Source organism: Mytilus californianus, unplaced genomic scaffold, assembly GCF_021869535.1.
Source record: "Mytilus californianus isolate M0D057914Y unplaced genomic scaffold, xbMytCali1.0.p SCAF_11, whole genome shotgun sequence".
Classification (NCBI taxonomy): domain Eukaryota; kingdom Metazoa; phylum Mollusca; class Bivalvia; order Mytilida; family Mytilidae; genus Mytilus; species Mytilus californianus.
In genome coordinates, this window is record NW_026262593.1 from 10,793,783 (window position 1) to 10,809,488 (window position 15,706).

Below are 15,706 nucleotides of genomic sequence, written 5' to 3' on the forward strand. Positions count from 1 at the left end.
GAAATATCATTTATCATCCTATATATATATTAATTGCTACTTTAAGGATAAGAAGGGAGAATTTTTAATACGCACTCTAAAAAAATGCTTTGCAAGTCACTTTTGTATGAATGCATTGAAAATAATTGTTTTTTTTTATTTACTTCTATCAAAACAAATGATGCACTATAAATCAAGTGTGCATCCACTTAAGTCAAATTTGAACCCCAAGAACAAATAAGAATTAATTTATAGTCCTCTTGAAAAGTGACATTTTGATTTAGTTTCTTTAACAAAATTATGATTGTTAAGGCAAATTTGTCTGCATTTACCAAATAAGTAGGTTCAATACATTATTTCCCACCCTTGTCATTGTGATATATATTATATATCTAATTAATGAGAATATTTTGTAAATACTTAGTGTAAATGTATATATACATATATAAACTAAAAAAATATGTGAATAACCATGAACCCAAAAAAAAAGAAGAAAAAAACCTGTACTAACGGTAATGTGTTAAGAAAAACTACCGTACTAATGGTAATATGTTATCACCATGTCAGAATTAGTCTGGTAATTTAGACGTGAAATGAAATTTTAATCAGTCCAAAAATAAGTGGTGTGTGAAATTGCCCTTATTGTTTTACTTAGTGTGTTGTTATATCAGGTTGGCTTAAATTACTATGACAAAGATCGGGGAAGTTAAAATTTTTCACTTTTTGACAATGATTTAAAAATTTGAAGGTAAGGTACTTTGACTTTTTTTATTACACTTTAAATATAGAAATATATAATATATTGTGGGAATTTTATACATTTTTATACCTGCAAACTAAAGTACATCTACACCTTTTGACATTCTGTTTGAAGGTTTTGAGGGAAAGGATTGCCGTCAAGACCATTTAATGACCAATATTGTTGGTTGATTCTTCTGGGTTCCAAGGATTCTCAATAACAGACCTGCAAACTTTAATAACAATCCATAGTAAATTAGATTAAAACACTTACTACATGTATGAAAGATGCATTGATAATAATAATTAGACTCTCTTGTACGTTAAATCACCCATGAAGATTTTGAGAAGTTGGCAGTTATGTTTTGAGTGTCACCTTAAAGCTGATCTTCATGTATATGAACATGGTCTACAGTGGGTTATATTACAAATTTTTGAAGGTTATTAAAAACAAATTTGTGTTTCATTCCAATTGTCATACTTTTCATTTCATCAATTACAGCCCGTGGACTTTCATGATTTTGTTCATTGTCAGCTACCAAATTCACAAAATTCTTGCTTTAAAAAATGTTCTTAAGTCATTAACATTTTAGTATAACTTAATACTGAATTTTAGTCGTAATATTTTTTGTGAATAGAGTAACTGAACTTTTTACTCTATTCCTGTATTTAATGAGCTGATTTTTGCTTTGTTTTGAATGACTTTTCACAGATTAATTGACTCAGAGTCACTCCCTACAGCATTCTGCAGACATTATTATCTCCACGCATCTAGTTTTTTGTGTGCATTTAAATGTAAATGTAAGGAGGTATCATTGATGCGTTGGAACTACATGTACATTTGAATGCAATTATTTCGTTTTAGTTGAGAAAATTTGTATAGCTCTGAATTTTTTATTTGTTAGAAAGTGCACCAAGGTACAATAGGAATTGATATCTATTGTACAATGAATTATTGATATACTATACATATACCAGGGGTGCCTTAGTACAGTAGAGGAGATCCGATAAAATTCATGCTTTGTTTAACTTATTGTTTACTTTAGAAAGGACAATTGATAGAAGCCTTTGAACTTTTTAACCTAATAAATAATTAAATATCAGAAAAATAAACAGCAAAATATTGTTTTATTATTTAAGGAAATAATATAGATCTGTTTATTAAAGATTTACCCAGTTTGATTTAGATATTTATTTGCTTTATAAAAGCAGCAGGATTAAGGACAGGTATATTGAATATTGTAAAGTAACAGGAACAGTATAGTGTTATACACAACAATGGCACATCCAGTTATTTTAAACTATTTTTACATGAAGTGATTTAATTATTTCTTTTTTACAAAAGAGAGTTTCACCTCATAGTTCTTCTCTATGATCTGACATTGCACTGATGGATAATATTCCAGCGTCATTTCAATTGACCTTATTGCTAGTTGAAACATGTGTCACTCGATCAACCCAAGATTTTGCACACTAGAGCTTTGATAAGCAGTTCATCTTGCTCTAGTTGCATGCAAACTTACATAAAAAATAGTTAGATAGACTACGTACATACCTGGATAGACTATTTATATAACTGTTACCGTAACCTGAGATTCCAGGCTATGTACATACCTGGATAGACTATTTAGCCTAGTAAATTTAGCTCTAAAATCACTCAACCTCCAACTAATTGCAACACAAGGTTTTTTTAGTGCAAATTATAACATAGACTTGTACTAACGACATACTAAAACTATACATTGATATAATTTGCGGAAAAGGTTATTTTTGGGTGAAATATGTGGTTTTTATAGAAAAAATGCTGAAAACTGGAAAAAAAGAAAAATTGTTATTTATGGTTACATTTTTAGACCTAAAGCTTGTTGAAGACAGAAAACCTTATCTTAATAGACTATTATGTAGTCCTCTAGTTATTATTATTCATATTGAAGTAATTCTGAGGTGAAATGAGTGATTTTAGTGAAAAAACGTTGAAAACTGGAAACGTAGAAAATCTCCGTTGTTAATAATTAATATTTTTGAAATTTGATCTATATAGAAAAAAATATATACTATTTTAAGTTTATTTTGTGAAGTCCTTTAGGTATCAATAGTAATATTTTAGTAATTTTAGTTGAATATATGTTTTAAGACAGAAAACCCGAAAACTGGAAATGAAAAAATCTCGGTTATTGATTGGTTAAACTTTGGAATTTGGATCGAAATAGAAAATAGAAAATACTATCTGATGTTTATCTTAAGAAGTCCTACAGTTATTAGTATTTTGAAAAAAAATGTAGTTCTTGTGTAAAATGTGATTTGTAGAGAAAAATTGTGAAAAATGGAAATAAAAAGCTCGGTTATTCATGGTTAAAAGTATTAACATAGGATCTTTATAGACAGACTATATTATCTTATGTTTATATGCATATGTATTCCTCTTGTTATCGATATCAATAATAATCAGTTTGTTGTGTGAAATATTTTGTTTTGCCAACTAATTACAAAACAAGAATGTGTCAATAGTACACGGATGTCCCACCCGCACTATCATTTTCTATGTTCAACGGACCGCGAAATTGGGGTCAAAACTCTATAATTTGGCATTAAAATTAGAAAGATCATATCATAGGAAACATGTGTACTAAGTTTCAAGTTGATTGGACTTCAACTTCATCAAAAACTACCTTGACCAAAAACTTCAACAAAAAACTTTAATCTGAAGCGGAACAGACGTACGAACGAACGGACGCACAGACCGAAAAACATAATGCCCCTAAGTGAGGTGCATACAAAATAAAAAAAATTAAAATCTTGGTTATTTCAAAAACGTAAAATGGAGAATGGAAACAAGGAATGTGTCAAAGAGAAAACAAGGCCACTATAATGGTTCTTTAACATAGCAAGTGAATCCGGCACACAGAGGTGGGCTTCAGCTGAACCCTTAATCATTTTGTACACTAGTTCAGTAAAATGAACACCACCCTAAACTCCAATATACATACAAGTGAACAAAAATTATAAAAAAAAACAAACACACAAGACAAACAAAGGCTAGAGGTTCCTGACTTGGGATAGGTGCAATAATGTGGCTAGGGTAAAACATGTTGCGTGAGAACTCAACCCTCCCCTAGTTTCTCTAGACAATGTAGAATAAAGTGCATTTTGTGAAAGTTTGAAATTTTTATCTTATGTATACGTGTAGGTATAACAAACGAAAAAATGATTGTGTTCAAATCTAACTGTAACTCAGTTTGGTTACTGACTTTGATTTTGTCATGTTAATTGCTGGAAGAGTTATTTTTCTAGTGTACTTGTATCGTCATTGATTGAAGTCCTTTTTTTGTGTATTTTTTCATTTGCTACTTTTTCAACATTTGAATTGCTTAAAGTCACAGTTAAAAACAGATTAATTCTTTTTAGCAAGTTCAATCAATATCCACGTGTAATTTCAGATATATAAGCTTTTTTAAATTCGGGAACATATACTAGTTCACTGAATTAGCATGAAATGTAGATCTGATATTGTTTAAGGCAATTTCAAGGGAAGCTTTGTCAATATGATTATAAATTTACCTCAAGAGCTTGAATTTAAAAAGTAATTGTAACCAAGTGGTCCAATTTTAGATGTTGAAAATGAGATAAGCACTGTTGAATGAATTGATGGGATCACTTCCTGGAGAAAGTGTTAATAGTAACAACGCCTTATGTGTTTACCCTGTAAACCTATATGTGGGGGTCTGAAACATCAACCAAATGATAAAGACAAAGAACTAACATGGGTTGTCTCCCGAATGAAAATATTATCGTCAAAGATATATATATATATATATAAAAGTCTAAATTGAAAACAACGTTCAAACCTATGATTGCGTTGGATAAAAACCGCATTTTTATACGTGTGCATGTAAAACAAATTTCTTGGTAGAGGGGTCTAAAAAAAGTGAAAAAGTCTATTTTAACAAAACGCATTTGACTAACAGGTCGAACAACTGATGTTCTTAAACCCTGCTGACTGCCATTGGCGATTTACAAATAAATTGATCACCAGATCTAACGAAGTGGATCTTTAATATTAATTTAATACCAAACAGAAAACAATAAACTTGTGGAAAAGATGGTATACCACAAACTTGAGGTGCAAAAATTTGTACACCATATCTGGATTTCGACAATTAATGTCTCTTTAGTGATGTTAGGGATCGAAACGGTATTTGGAAGGCCATATAATTTACCTCAATTTAGGATAGACTCTTGAATTTTAAAGAGTTGAAATAGGATGAACGGATCATATAAACCCGAAGGAAAATATAATACAAGCCCAAACGAAAAAATATATAAAAGTCTAAATTGAAAACAACGTTCAAACCTATGATTGCGTTGGATAAAAACCGTATATTTTATACGTGTGCATGTAAAACAAATTTCTTGGTAGAGGGGTCTAAATATAGCACAAACAACAATTTCCAAAAGACCAAAAAAAGTTAAAAAGTCTATTTTAACAAAACGCATTTGACTAACAGGTCGAACAACTGATGTTCTTAAACCCTACTGACTGCCATTGGCGATTGCCAAATAAATTGATCACCAGATCTAACGAAGTGGATCTTTAATATTAATTTAATACCAAACAGAAAACAATAAACTTGTGGAAAAGATGGTATACCACAAACATGAGGTGCAAAAATTTGTACACCATATCCGGATTTCGACAATTAATGTCTCTTCAGTGATGTTAGGGATCGAAACGGTGTTTGGAAGGCCATAAAATTTACCTCAATTTAGGATAGACTCTGGAATTTTAAAGAGTCGAAATAGGATGAACGGATCATATAAACCCGAAGGAAAGTATAATACAAACCCAAACGAAAAAATATATAAAAGTCTAAATATATATATAAAGAAAAGCATTACCAAGTTCCTTCTTTAAGATAACTCATTGAATTAATTTAATAAACAGTAATCAGCTTTAGCCTAAGAACTGTAAAAAAGTTGGCGACTTATGGCCAGAGATAGCGTTTAGATAGTCATGTCTAATCTGAAATTATGTCTGTTGGTTTTTGTTAGTCATTTGTGTTGCTTTCTCATTGACTTTAAAAACCTCAAATCTCTCTTTATTCATAATTATACTCTATTACAGATATATCAATGTTAAAGAAGCTCTTGGTAGTATCGATTGCCAATGAAACCATAATTTATTGTAAAATCTCCCCACTTTAAAAACATAAGAAGATGTTGTATGATTGCCAATGAGAAAACTTTCCACAAGAGATAACAATGATGTGGGTGTGGATGTTAACAAATGTAATAGCTCATCGTTAAAATATAAAACTGTTAAGACAATAAATGGAAGAACAAATATGACAGACAGCAAACAATAACCACCAAGTAATAAAGGGCCACTTGTGAAAATAATATTCATAGTGTGCAAGGTAAACCATGTTTGGGAGCACTCAACCCTCACATAATCAGGAACAGTTTTGAAATAGCAAACAACATTAGAACAAATTGTAAAACTCAGTTGAAAAGGGCTCGGCTCAAAAAGATCAGCACGGTGTATATAACCAATTAACAAAAAGACACTGAGTTCTAATAACTAGTTCAAAGCTAATTACAGTTGGTGAATAAATACTGTTGACACCGACTAAAATATAAATCAGTACACATCCGATTAGCAACCAAAGTGAAAAGGGGATTCAGTGTTACAACCAAAGCTTTATTTATATGGTGTGTGAGTACTGAGATAGTCGCTAATTACATGAGTAGCTATTTGCTTCGAGGAGCCTGAAATTTTCATTTGTGAAAAAATATTTAACATACAATCAAATAACACTCATCATTCTTATTTTTTATTAAAAACATTGTTGGATTCTAAATCTGAACATGTTTGATCCAGAAGGAAAATGGAAAAAAATATTGTTTTCTTTAAAAAGTTGTGGAAAAAAATACATTAAAGACTTTGAATTTCAAAAATTAAGTCTTGCAATAACATTTTTTTTTTATAATGGACAAACCATGTGTTTCGTGAACCCCTCCTCCATATATAAATTAACTGTCGGTGCCTTTAACACAGGGGCAGAATTCTTTCAAATACCAAGATAGATTGTGACTAAGTTGGTTATGCTAATTCAGTACAGTTTTCCATTTATAGGTTAGATACCAACACTGTGGAAGAGAATTTTTGATTCTTGGATTGTAAAATAGCAGAACACAATCTCGGTCTATATCTTTATTCAAATATACAAATTTTGAGACAGGAAAGTGATGCATTTGTAACATTATTCTTTTAAATTGAGATAATTATGTATTGTATTGTATTATTACAACTGTTTTAAAAAATACAGATCATTTTTTGTATAAATAAATTTGTTTCAACTTTGGCAAATAAGGGGAAGCAACTCATATAACCTTACTTTTACTACAAAAAAAAAAAGATTAATTTCACCACTTTCCGCAAAATATATTTTTGTATAATTTTAATATGTTGTTCATAGATAGTAACAGACTTGTTTTTCAGAGAAAAACCCTGTGTTGCAATTAGTTGCAGGTTGTTCACTAAATTGACTAGACTAATTTATATAACTGTTACCGTAATCTGAGATTTTAGGATACTTGAGCTATTGATGTCATGCAGCAATAACTTTTGCACTTTTGATTACAAATTTTTACTAAAAATGCAGAAATGTATGTGATATCCAATTATGGCGGACATATAGTGATAAGATGTTTGGAGAATAAAGACAGTGTTTTTATCATGAGGGATGGCCAGTTCGTCTTTTGTCTAAAATGAGAAAATGAATAGACAGTTACAAAACAGAACATACCTTATTTATTTTATTTCAGTCTTGTCGTTTGTTGATGTGGTTCTTTAGTGTTTCTCGTTTCTCGTTTTTTATATAGATAAGAGCATTGGTTTTCCTGTTTGAATTTTTTTACACTAGTCATTTTGGGCCCCTTTATAGCTTGCTTTTCAGTGTGAACCAAGGCTCTGTGTTGAAGGCCATACTTTGACCTATAATTGTTTACTTTTTACACATTGTGACTTGGATGGAGAGTTGTCTCATTGGCAATCATACCACATCTTCTTATCTATTTTCCATTTCATTTTGACCACAGAGATCTTATTGATCTACCATGCAGTTGAGAAAGATAATAAGTATGGAAAAGGAAGATGCTTGGTAACCAAATTTCTGGAAAATGGTATTTCACTACAATAACAAATTAAGCAAAAGTAAACATTTCTGTAACTCTTTTAAGTTACACACACACCTGTAGCCATAGGTTCAGGGTTTAGGATGACTCTCCTCTGAGACTATTTAAGTTTGACTACATGTATTAAAGTCAGAGCACCGTGACTCGAAATATCCCCCCTCACCCCATTCCCTTTTAGATACCTGTATTAAGACCTTGATATTAAAGACTTTCAACATAAAATTCTATCATATCCAATAAAGCAGTGGAGACATTTCAATGTGTGCACACTTGTTTGATAGTAGGGGAAAGACCTGAATTAAACAAAGTTTGTAAAAGAAGATTTACACACAGATATCTGTATCATATCTACTAAACTTTGACTTAGCTTGGGCGTGGAATAAAGGGAATATTTTTTGCAGAACTCCGATACAGGATATCACATCTCCACTTACAAATGTAAATTTGATTGAATTATCATAAATTTTTGTAATTCTATCTAATCTGTCAAGTCAGTTTCACCGAGGGTGAATTAATGTTATCAGCATGTAATGTGATTACAACACCTGAGGAAATTTTAATATTCGGGAAAATCCTCACAAAATTTTATGTAAGGGATATCTGCAAATCATTGGAGTTTCAGGGTTTTAAGTAATTAATACTATTGTAAAAATTTAATTTATTTCTTTGGAAAACTCAACTTTATGAACAAGTTATATCGGACACTTATGGTTTTCTGAAATTATTGTATTGAATAAATTCTATCAATTGTGATGTTCTGTGTATTTTACTAGTTTTTATGTATCAGTTAATATTCACAAACTTTTTTTATTGTGGAGTATGTTGTGGTTTTTTTTGTCTTTTTTTTTGGTTGTGGTGTCTTTGACTTATGGTTTTTGGTTACCTCTTGTACAGTTCTGCAGCTAGCTTCTTGAAATTTTCTTTATTTAAGGGGTCTTTGGTGTGTTAGTGGTGTAAGTTTTTCATCTATTTTATTAATTGCCTATCAACACTGAGTTTTGAGTTTGAGCTTTCCTGCCAAAGGTTGATGATTTTCTCTGGGTTTCCTCCAGCAAAAAACTAAAACTGACTGCCACGATTAAGCTAATAGTGCTGAAAGTGGTGTTAAAAACCAACAATTAATCATTCTATCATCTTCAGTTTTTTGTCTCACATGCGACAAAGCAAGACATGGTGATTGCTCTTCCGGCGACACTGACGGCTGCGGCGACAGCGTCAACAATTGTTAAGTTTTCTGCTTAAGTTAGTTTGATAGGAACTACTTGTGATAGATCATTGATATTTAATATAAAGTTGCATTAGTATCAGTACATATCAGTTTAATGACTATTCCGTTGCCCTGCCCCCTAGGTCATAGTCCAGTGTCCTTGAATTAATTAGCAATTTTCAATGTTACGTTTTCTGCTTAAGTTAGTTTGATAGGTTCTACTTGTGATAGATCAATGATATTTTGTATAAAGTTGCATTACTATCAGTTCATATCAGTTTGACGATTATTTTCAGGCCCTGCCCACTAGAAATTGGTCCAGTGACTGAATTAATAAACCATGTTGCTGTCCATCAGATTGTCTTTATCTGAATTTTGTGCCGACAGGCGAGACATATCTCTGTGTCAACAGTTTATTGTTCCTTTTGCATGATTGTCTTGGTGGATAACAACATAATACAAAATTTGAATCAGGCTGAAGTTCATTTTATATAATTACCATAATTTTAATTACCACTTAGTTAAATAAATTTGCATATTTTGGTTTTTCAGCTTTTTCAAATGTTATTTAATTTTATGAGAATTGTTTTGTATAATGTAGTTTGTCTTTTGGTCGTTTTTTGCCAAGGCGTTGTCAGATTGTTATCGACTTATGAGTTTGAATGTCTCTTTGGTATCTTTTGCCTCTCTTTTGTGTATGTTTTATGTTTTGTTTGGATGGCTGGTACACTTTTGAAACTCTTTAGATACACGTATATATTTATATAGTGTCTTTATATTTACTTTGATAACACTAATCCTGGGAATATTTAATTAATGATATATTTGTTCCTATTGACACGCATAAGTCGAGATTTCACTGGGTACATTTTAATTAATGACATATTTGTTCCTATCGACACCCATAAGTCGAGATTTCATGATTTATTATTGACAAACAGCTACCGTAATTACGACCTTATCATAAGAAGGTATAAAGGTTGCCAATCACCTAACCCAAAACAACCAGAATAAATTTCCGTCAAACTAGCTCATTCAAATATCGGCATGTTTAATCCTTTATTTCAAAGGAAAGGTCAAACTTTTAAATCCCTAAAGTTATTTGTTTAACACACTAATTGCTTATCCCAAGTTGTGAAGTATTATTAGGAACTGTTTCAAATGGGCCATACAAAATAAAACTGTAAGATGTAAAAGGTTGTAACAAGCTCTGTTGTATAATTCAAGATAAGTGATGTTTACAAATGGATTTTACTGGGAATTAAAAGGTTCAATTTTAGATTTAAGTCATTTTGGATGAAAAATAAAATTTCAATTTAATCTAATGGAAATTAAATTTACAGTTTTTGAAAATGTATTTGTAATGCCTACTTGCTTTTTATTTAATTTTTGTTAGAAGAATATTATATTGTAAGTCAAATAGATTTTTGAACAAATACTGCATAAATCATTTAATGCATTGGAAATTGGTTTGAAAACGAATAAAACTAAACGGTCATTTAGACATGCATTTTTCACATTAATTAAAACAAAAACTTAGTGTAAATTTATTTAAAGCTTGTTGCAATGACTAGGCATCAGTCAAAAATATACACAGTCTTTTTATAAAAATTTCAATAGACGTTTTCTTCATTGTGTTATAGAATTTCTTAAGTTTCTATTGTGAATTGAAAATTTTAACATTTTAAATATACTCAGTGAGAATGTTGTGAATTTGATGGTTTGAATTTTGTTCACATTTAATGTTGCCAAAAAAAGGAGTGTAAAAATGGTTAAATTTTTATACAGGGTGCAAATTTTTGATTTTTAAAATTCTTTAAAAAGGATAGTAATTGATGAATGCATACCATAATTATGTTAAACTAAACAATTATATAACTGCAGACTTGCTGTGTAAAACAAACCTTCAAAAGATTTGTCTGTTTACAATATGCAGAAATTTGTGCCTTATAGTGTTAGCCCATGACAGAAATTTGAGCAGAAATTTTGGCAAATCATTTAAAAGTTTTACAAACTCAAGAGTTGCTAAAATTATTTTGATTTTAGCTAAAATACCAAATTAGGAATTATAGATTGGAATGTTGCCTTCCAGGATATTCAGTAGTGTTTGAAATTTCACTTGCTACAAGCTTGGAGGGATACATGCCTGTATAATGAATGTCCAACTATAGGCTTGAAAGCTTTGAAATGAATTTGGTCAACTAGAGGCTAATGGAAGGATAAATATGCCTGTGTGTACACAAATGTGTATAAAAAGATGGTATTGGTAGTGGTTATACAGTCTCTCTGTTTATGTTGGATGTAAAGAATAAACGAGTGATGTACTTTATTAGTTTAACATGTTATAAAGGAATAAAATAATAAATTTAATGGACTTCAGCATAAAGCTTTATTTAGATTGTACACTGTCTGAACATGGTTGTAGTTAGTTGATTTTTATTTCATGTTAGGATCTTTTTTACTGTGGCAAAATTTATATTGGAGAGTATATTTATTTTGAAAATTTTTTGTGAAACGGATTCATTCAGTTGATATCAATACATGTAAGGTGAAAAATTATAGATTATTTACATAACTAGTCTTTTGGATGAAAAGTCCGCAAAATAGTTCCTGAAAAAGAACAATAAGTTTTATATTAGAAGTTGACTGATTGATTGATTAATGCAGAGATATTTTCAATTCTTTTTTGTAGAAGGCTATAAAGAAATTCCTCTAAATCTAGCCTGTAAACAAAAGGCAAAATTCACATTCAATTAATACCCTTGTACTGTTTTAAGAATAACTTTTTTCAGATAGTTGTTGTTGAATTTTTTTCTTGTTTAAAATTCCAATAGAGAACTTATATTACATTATTGTAGTTAATAAACCATTTTGTAAGACGTTTCGGCCACTGGCCTCCTTCAGTTTCTTTTATTATCCTTCTTGTAACTACATGGCAGACATTTTACTTTCACAATCATTCAAATGTTAAAGATGATTTAGTTCCTTGGTAAAATTGTTAAATTTTTTTGCAATGTTGCTTACAAGGCTTAAAATTTTGTACAATAACATCAACATGAAAATATTTTTAAATAGGCTATAAATTTTTAAAAAAGTCATTTAAGTTATTTTTTAAGTTACTATTTTATTTGCTTAATCACCAACAGTTTGATATCTACAGTGAAAAAATCTTCGTATTAATGTAGCGTGCCAAATTCAGATCAAATTTTATTCTCCCAAACATTTAATTTATACAAGAGGACCCATTCAAAAAGGTGTAAAATCCCACTAACATAAAAAGAATTTAACATTGGACATGCACTCTATAAAGGATTTCAGCCAAATTCATGCTGATTTCCTTGGGTTGTGATTGATAGTAAAATCGTATACGAGAAATGAGTGATTTTGATATAAAAATATCGTATGACTTTTACCACAAATTACAATTTAAAAATTCATTGAAGCATAAATATTAATATGACACCTTAGGCTTCACTAGGAAGTCAGTGAAATGTAAATTTCTGTGGAATGTGTGACATCTATTTTACTACAAAACAAATTTCTGCACTTTTAAATTATAATGTTAAATATTGAAATTTAAAAACAGGAGATTGAAATAGTTCAAGTGGTTTGATTTAAAGAGTTTTAATTCTAATTAGTTAGAACAATATTGGATTAACTTCTTAACAAGTTGTTTTGATTGGGATAAAAGACCAAATTATCCGTTTAAGGAATTGTGTTATTTAATTGGTGTGTTATTTTGACTTTGAAATTTTCAAAGGATTCAGATTGACCAGAATATTGAATGGCAGTTTAAAGGAATATTGAGAATGTTATCATCATAATTGTGAATTTTGAAGGACATTTGGAAGATAGATTATTAGCATTCGGATTATGAACTAAAGATTTTAATATTGTAAATTTCAATATTTGAGATTTTAAGAAGACATTAGATAAAACTAAAGATATATGAAGTCATATATCAAAGGAACAAAACAGTGAAATTTGTACATTCGATTTAATTTGAATAAGAAGGACATCTTGTTGTTGAACTGTTGTTTTGACATTAACAAGGACATGCAGTTTTGTCTTTTCTGTGAATCGTTGAAATTAATTTGTTTACCAGTGAATCAATGACTAATGTATGCATCAAAATATCAAAATATTTGTATGATTTAACCATAAATATACATGATATATAAAGATATGGATGACAGAAAAATTTAAACACTTTCTTATTATTCTCTTGCATAAAGCAGGAATTGGAGGATAACACACTTAAATTTGTTGTGACAAAATAATTGTGAAGATCAAATTCAGTTATTGATATACAGGATGATATAATATAAAGAAGAAATAGTATTGCTACATACGTAACAAAGAAACTTCTAGTCGGTGATTTGTTATATATATTTTGGACAAAACTTTGTCTGCATTGGGAGAGTACATAATTGTTCATCAGGAGGAAGCGTTCAAAGTTCCTTGACACTTAAGTGCACTTTCAAAGGGAGGTAAATGACCGATATTTAAAAACAAGCACCTGTCCAATTAATAAGACTTGAAATTAAATTCCAAGACATTTAATTCTTTTGATGTCTAAAGGGATTACTAGTATTGAAATAGGTACCTTGGAATAACTATTACATATAACTCCATTTAAATGTTATAATAGGGCCTGTATACAAGAGAGGGATAAAAGTAACAAAATTAGGAAAATTGGATAACAGATTTAGGTATAGAAACATTGTATAAAAATAATAAGATATGAATTTTATAATTTAAATGTCTTTTATCTCATCTGTTGTAATAGAAACTGGTAACAGAAAAAAGTTCTTTACTAATCACAAACAAAATCTGTATTTCTTTAACATAAACATAAACAAAATGGTTTGAATTTCTTGGTATCATAACAAAAAAGTTTAGAACTTTTAAGGGTTTGACCTTAAGAATGTTGTAAATAAATTTTTAAATATTTTTATCAGATATTGTAAAAGTGTTCTTTAAATACATTTAATCTGACACTAATTACTGACCATTCCTATAGCCATTTATTACATTTCTAAAGCCTAACACTACAGGTTGCCTTTTTAGATAAATGGTCAGCTTAGAAAGTTACAATAATACTATGGTCATCTATAGTCAGTCTTAAGTGTCAGGCCAAGGACAAATGTAAAGTTCTGTACTGAGGCATAGCTGACCGTGGGAGGGCTTACCAGCCAGTCAAGGTCGTTAAACTCCACCAGTTAGTTATAGCTGACCACAAATGTTATGTTAACTAATTAGAAACAATTGTTCTTTGCAGTTGGATATAGGTTAACAGTTATATATGGAAAATAATTCTGTGATTTAGGAGCAAAAACTGAAAACTTGGTTTAAAACATTACTAACTACAAATTGAAAGAGGCTAATATAGTACTGAGTATATACACATAGTTGAAAGTGGATTAATTAAAATGACAGATGTAAATGATATTCAATATGATTTTGCACACCTGGATTAGTTGTAATCAGTCTAATTACAGTGGAAAGGTTTAAAGAAGAATCCTTGTGATGTGTTGATACTCTTTATTGAGGATAACTGGATGGTTCCCTAATTAGAATAAACTGAGGATAGAGGATACTTGGATATGATCAGAATAAATTGAGTACTTAAAAAACAATTAACAACTTGAAGTGACATGCACAAAGATATTTTTTGATAATTTAGTGTTGACATTTGAAAATTCGAAAGTTATTATTTAATTTAATTAATTAGATTAGAGTTGATTTTATTATGAAATACTGAGTTCTAGGATTTTTCTCTGGATTTTCCAGTAAAGGAATTGATACCCCTTTAAAGTTGACATTATGAGTGATAAGGTGATGTTTACCAGGAAATCATAAATCAGGAATATCTAACTATGTGTATGTTTCTGTTTAATTAAGAGATCGACTGTCCATGAAAAAGAATGTTTAACTTGTTTTGTTTTGCCTCATTTATGGATTAGAGGCCATGCAAAAGAAAATTGAACTTTACTCTTCTTAAAACTTTTTAAAGAATCAAGTGAATGTTTGTACACATAGATATAAGGATTTTGCTTTTTATTTTGCAAAAAGATTAGATGTCCACAGATTTATACCAGTGGGTTTGAGTGAAAAGTTTAGTTGTTAGTAAAAATTGATAGCCAGTATATATCTGGTCAAGAAAGAGACTTTGTGACTGGTACTATCAAAAGTCAAGTATTATGTTATCAATTTCTAATTAACATCAGTGACTTATAAACAGTAGACAAGTTATATATGAAGATATGACAATGTTTTTCTCTGACCCGCTAGTGTTGTGGTATAAACCTGATAGTCCCCTAACACCAAACTGGGACGGACCCATGCAGATTGTTGTACAAGATTATGATGATGATGTCAACAACAATAGTGAAGGTAAATACAGGGGTGGGGACAAAGTATTAAAGTGTTTGCGATAAAGTGTCCAAGGGGTGGGGATAGATTATGACAGGTGTTGGGGAAAGATTATGCCAGGGATGGGATAGAGAAATTTTAAAACCTAAATCTGTAAACTACACTGGTTCCTGTTTGAAAACCAGTAAATTTCGGGTTATGGCAAATTGATAA

At 30.1% G+C, this 15,706-nt stretch overlaps 1 protein-coding gene across 3 annotated transcripts in view; it reads left to right on the top strand.

Moving 5' to 3' along the window:
* The first annotated feature begins 684 nt into the window (after nt 1-684).
* The window catches only part of LOC127719536 (pleckstrin homology domain-containing family G member 5-like), a 127,406-nt gene continuing 112,384 nt past the window's right edge, over nt 685-15,706 (top strand). Inside the window, exons 1-2 of one of the 3 annotated variants that reach the window (XM_052225748.1) lie at nt 12,592-13,608; nt 14,189-15,514. In XM_052225748.1, coding sequence (XP_052081708.1) covers nt 15,385-15,514 — 130 coding nt within the window. In that variant the 5' untranslated portion in view covers nt 12,592-13,608; nt 14,189-15,384. Of the gene's footprint in view, nt 728-12,591; nt 15,515-15,706 lie in introns of those variants that run through there. The other 2 variants (XM_052225752.1, XM_052225747.1) reach the window with 2 other exon arrangements.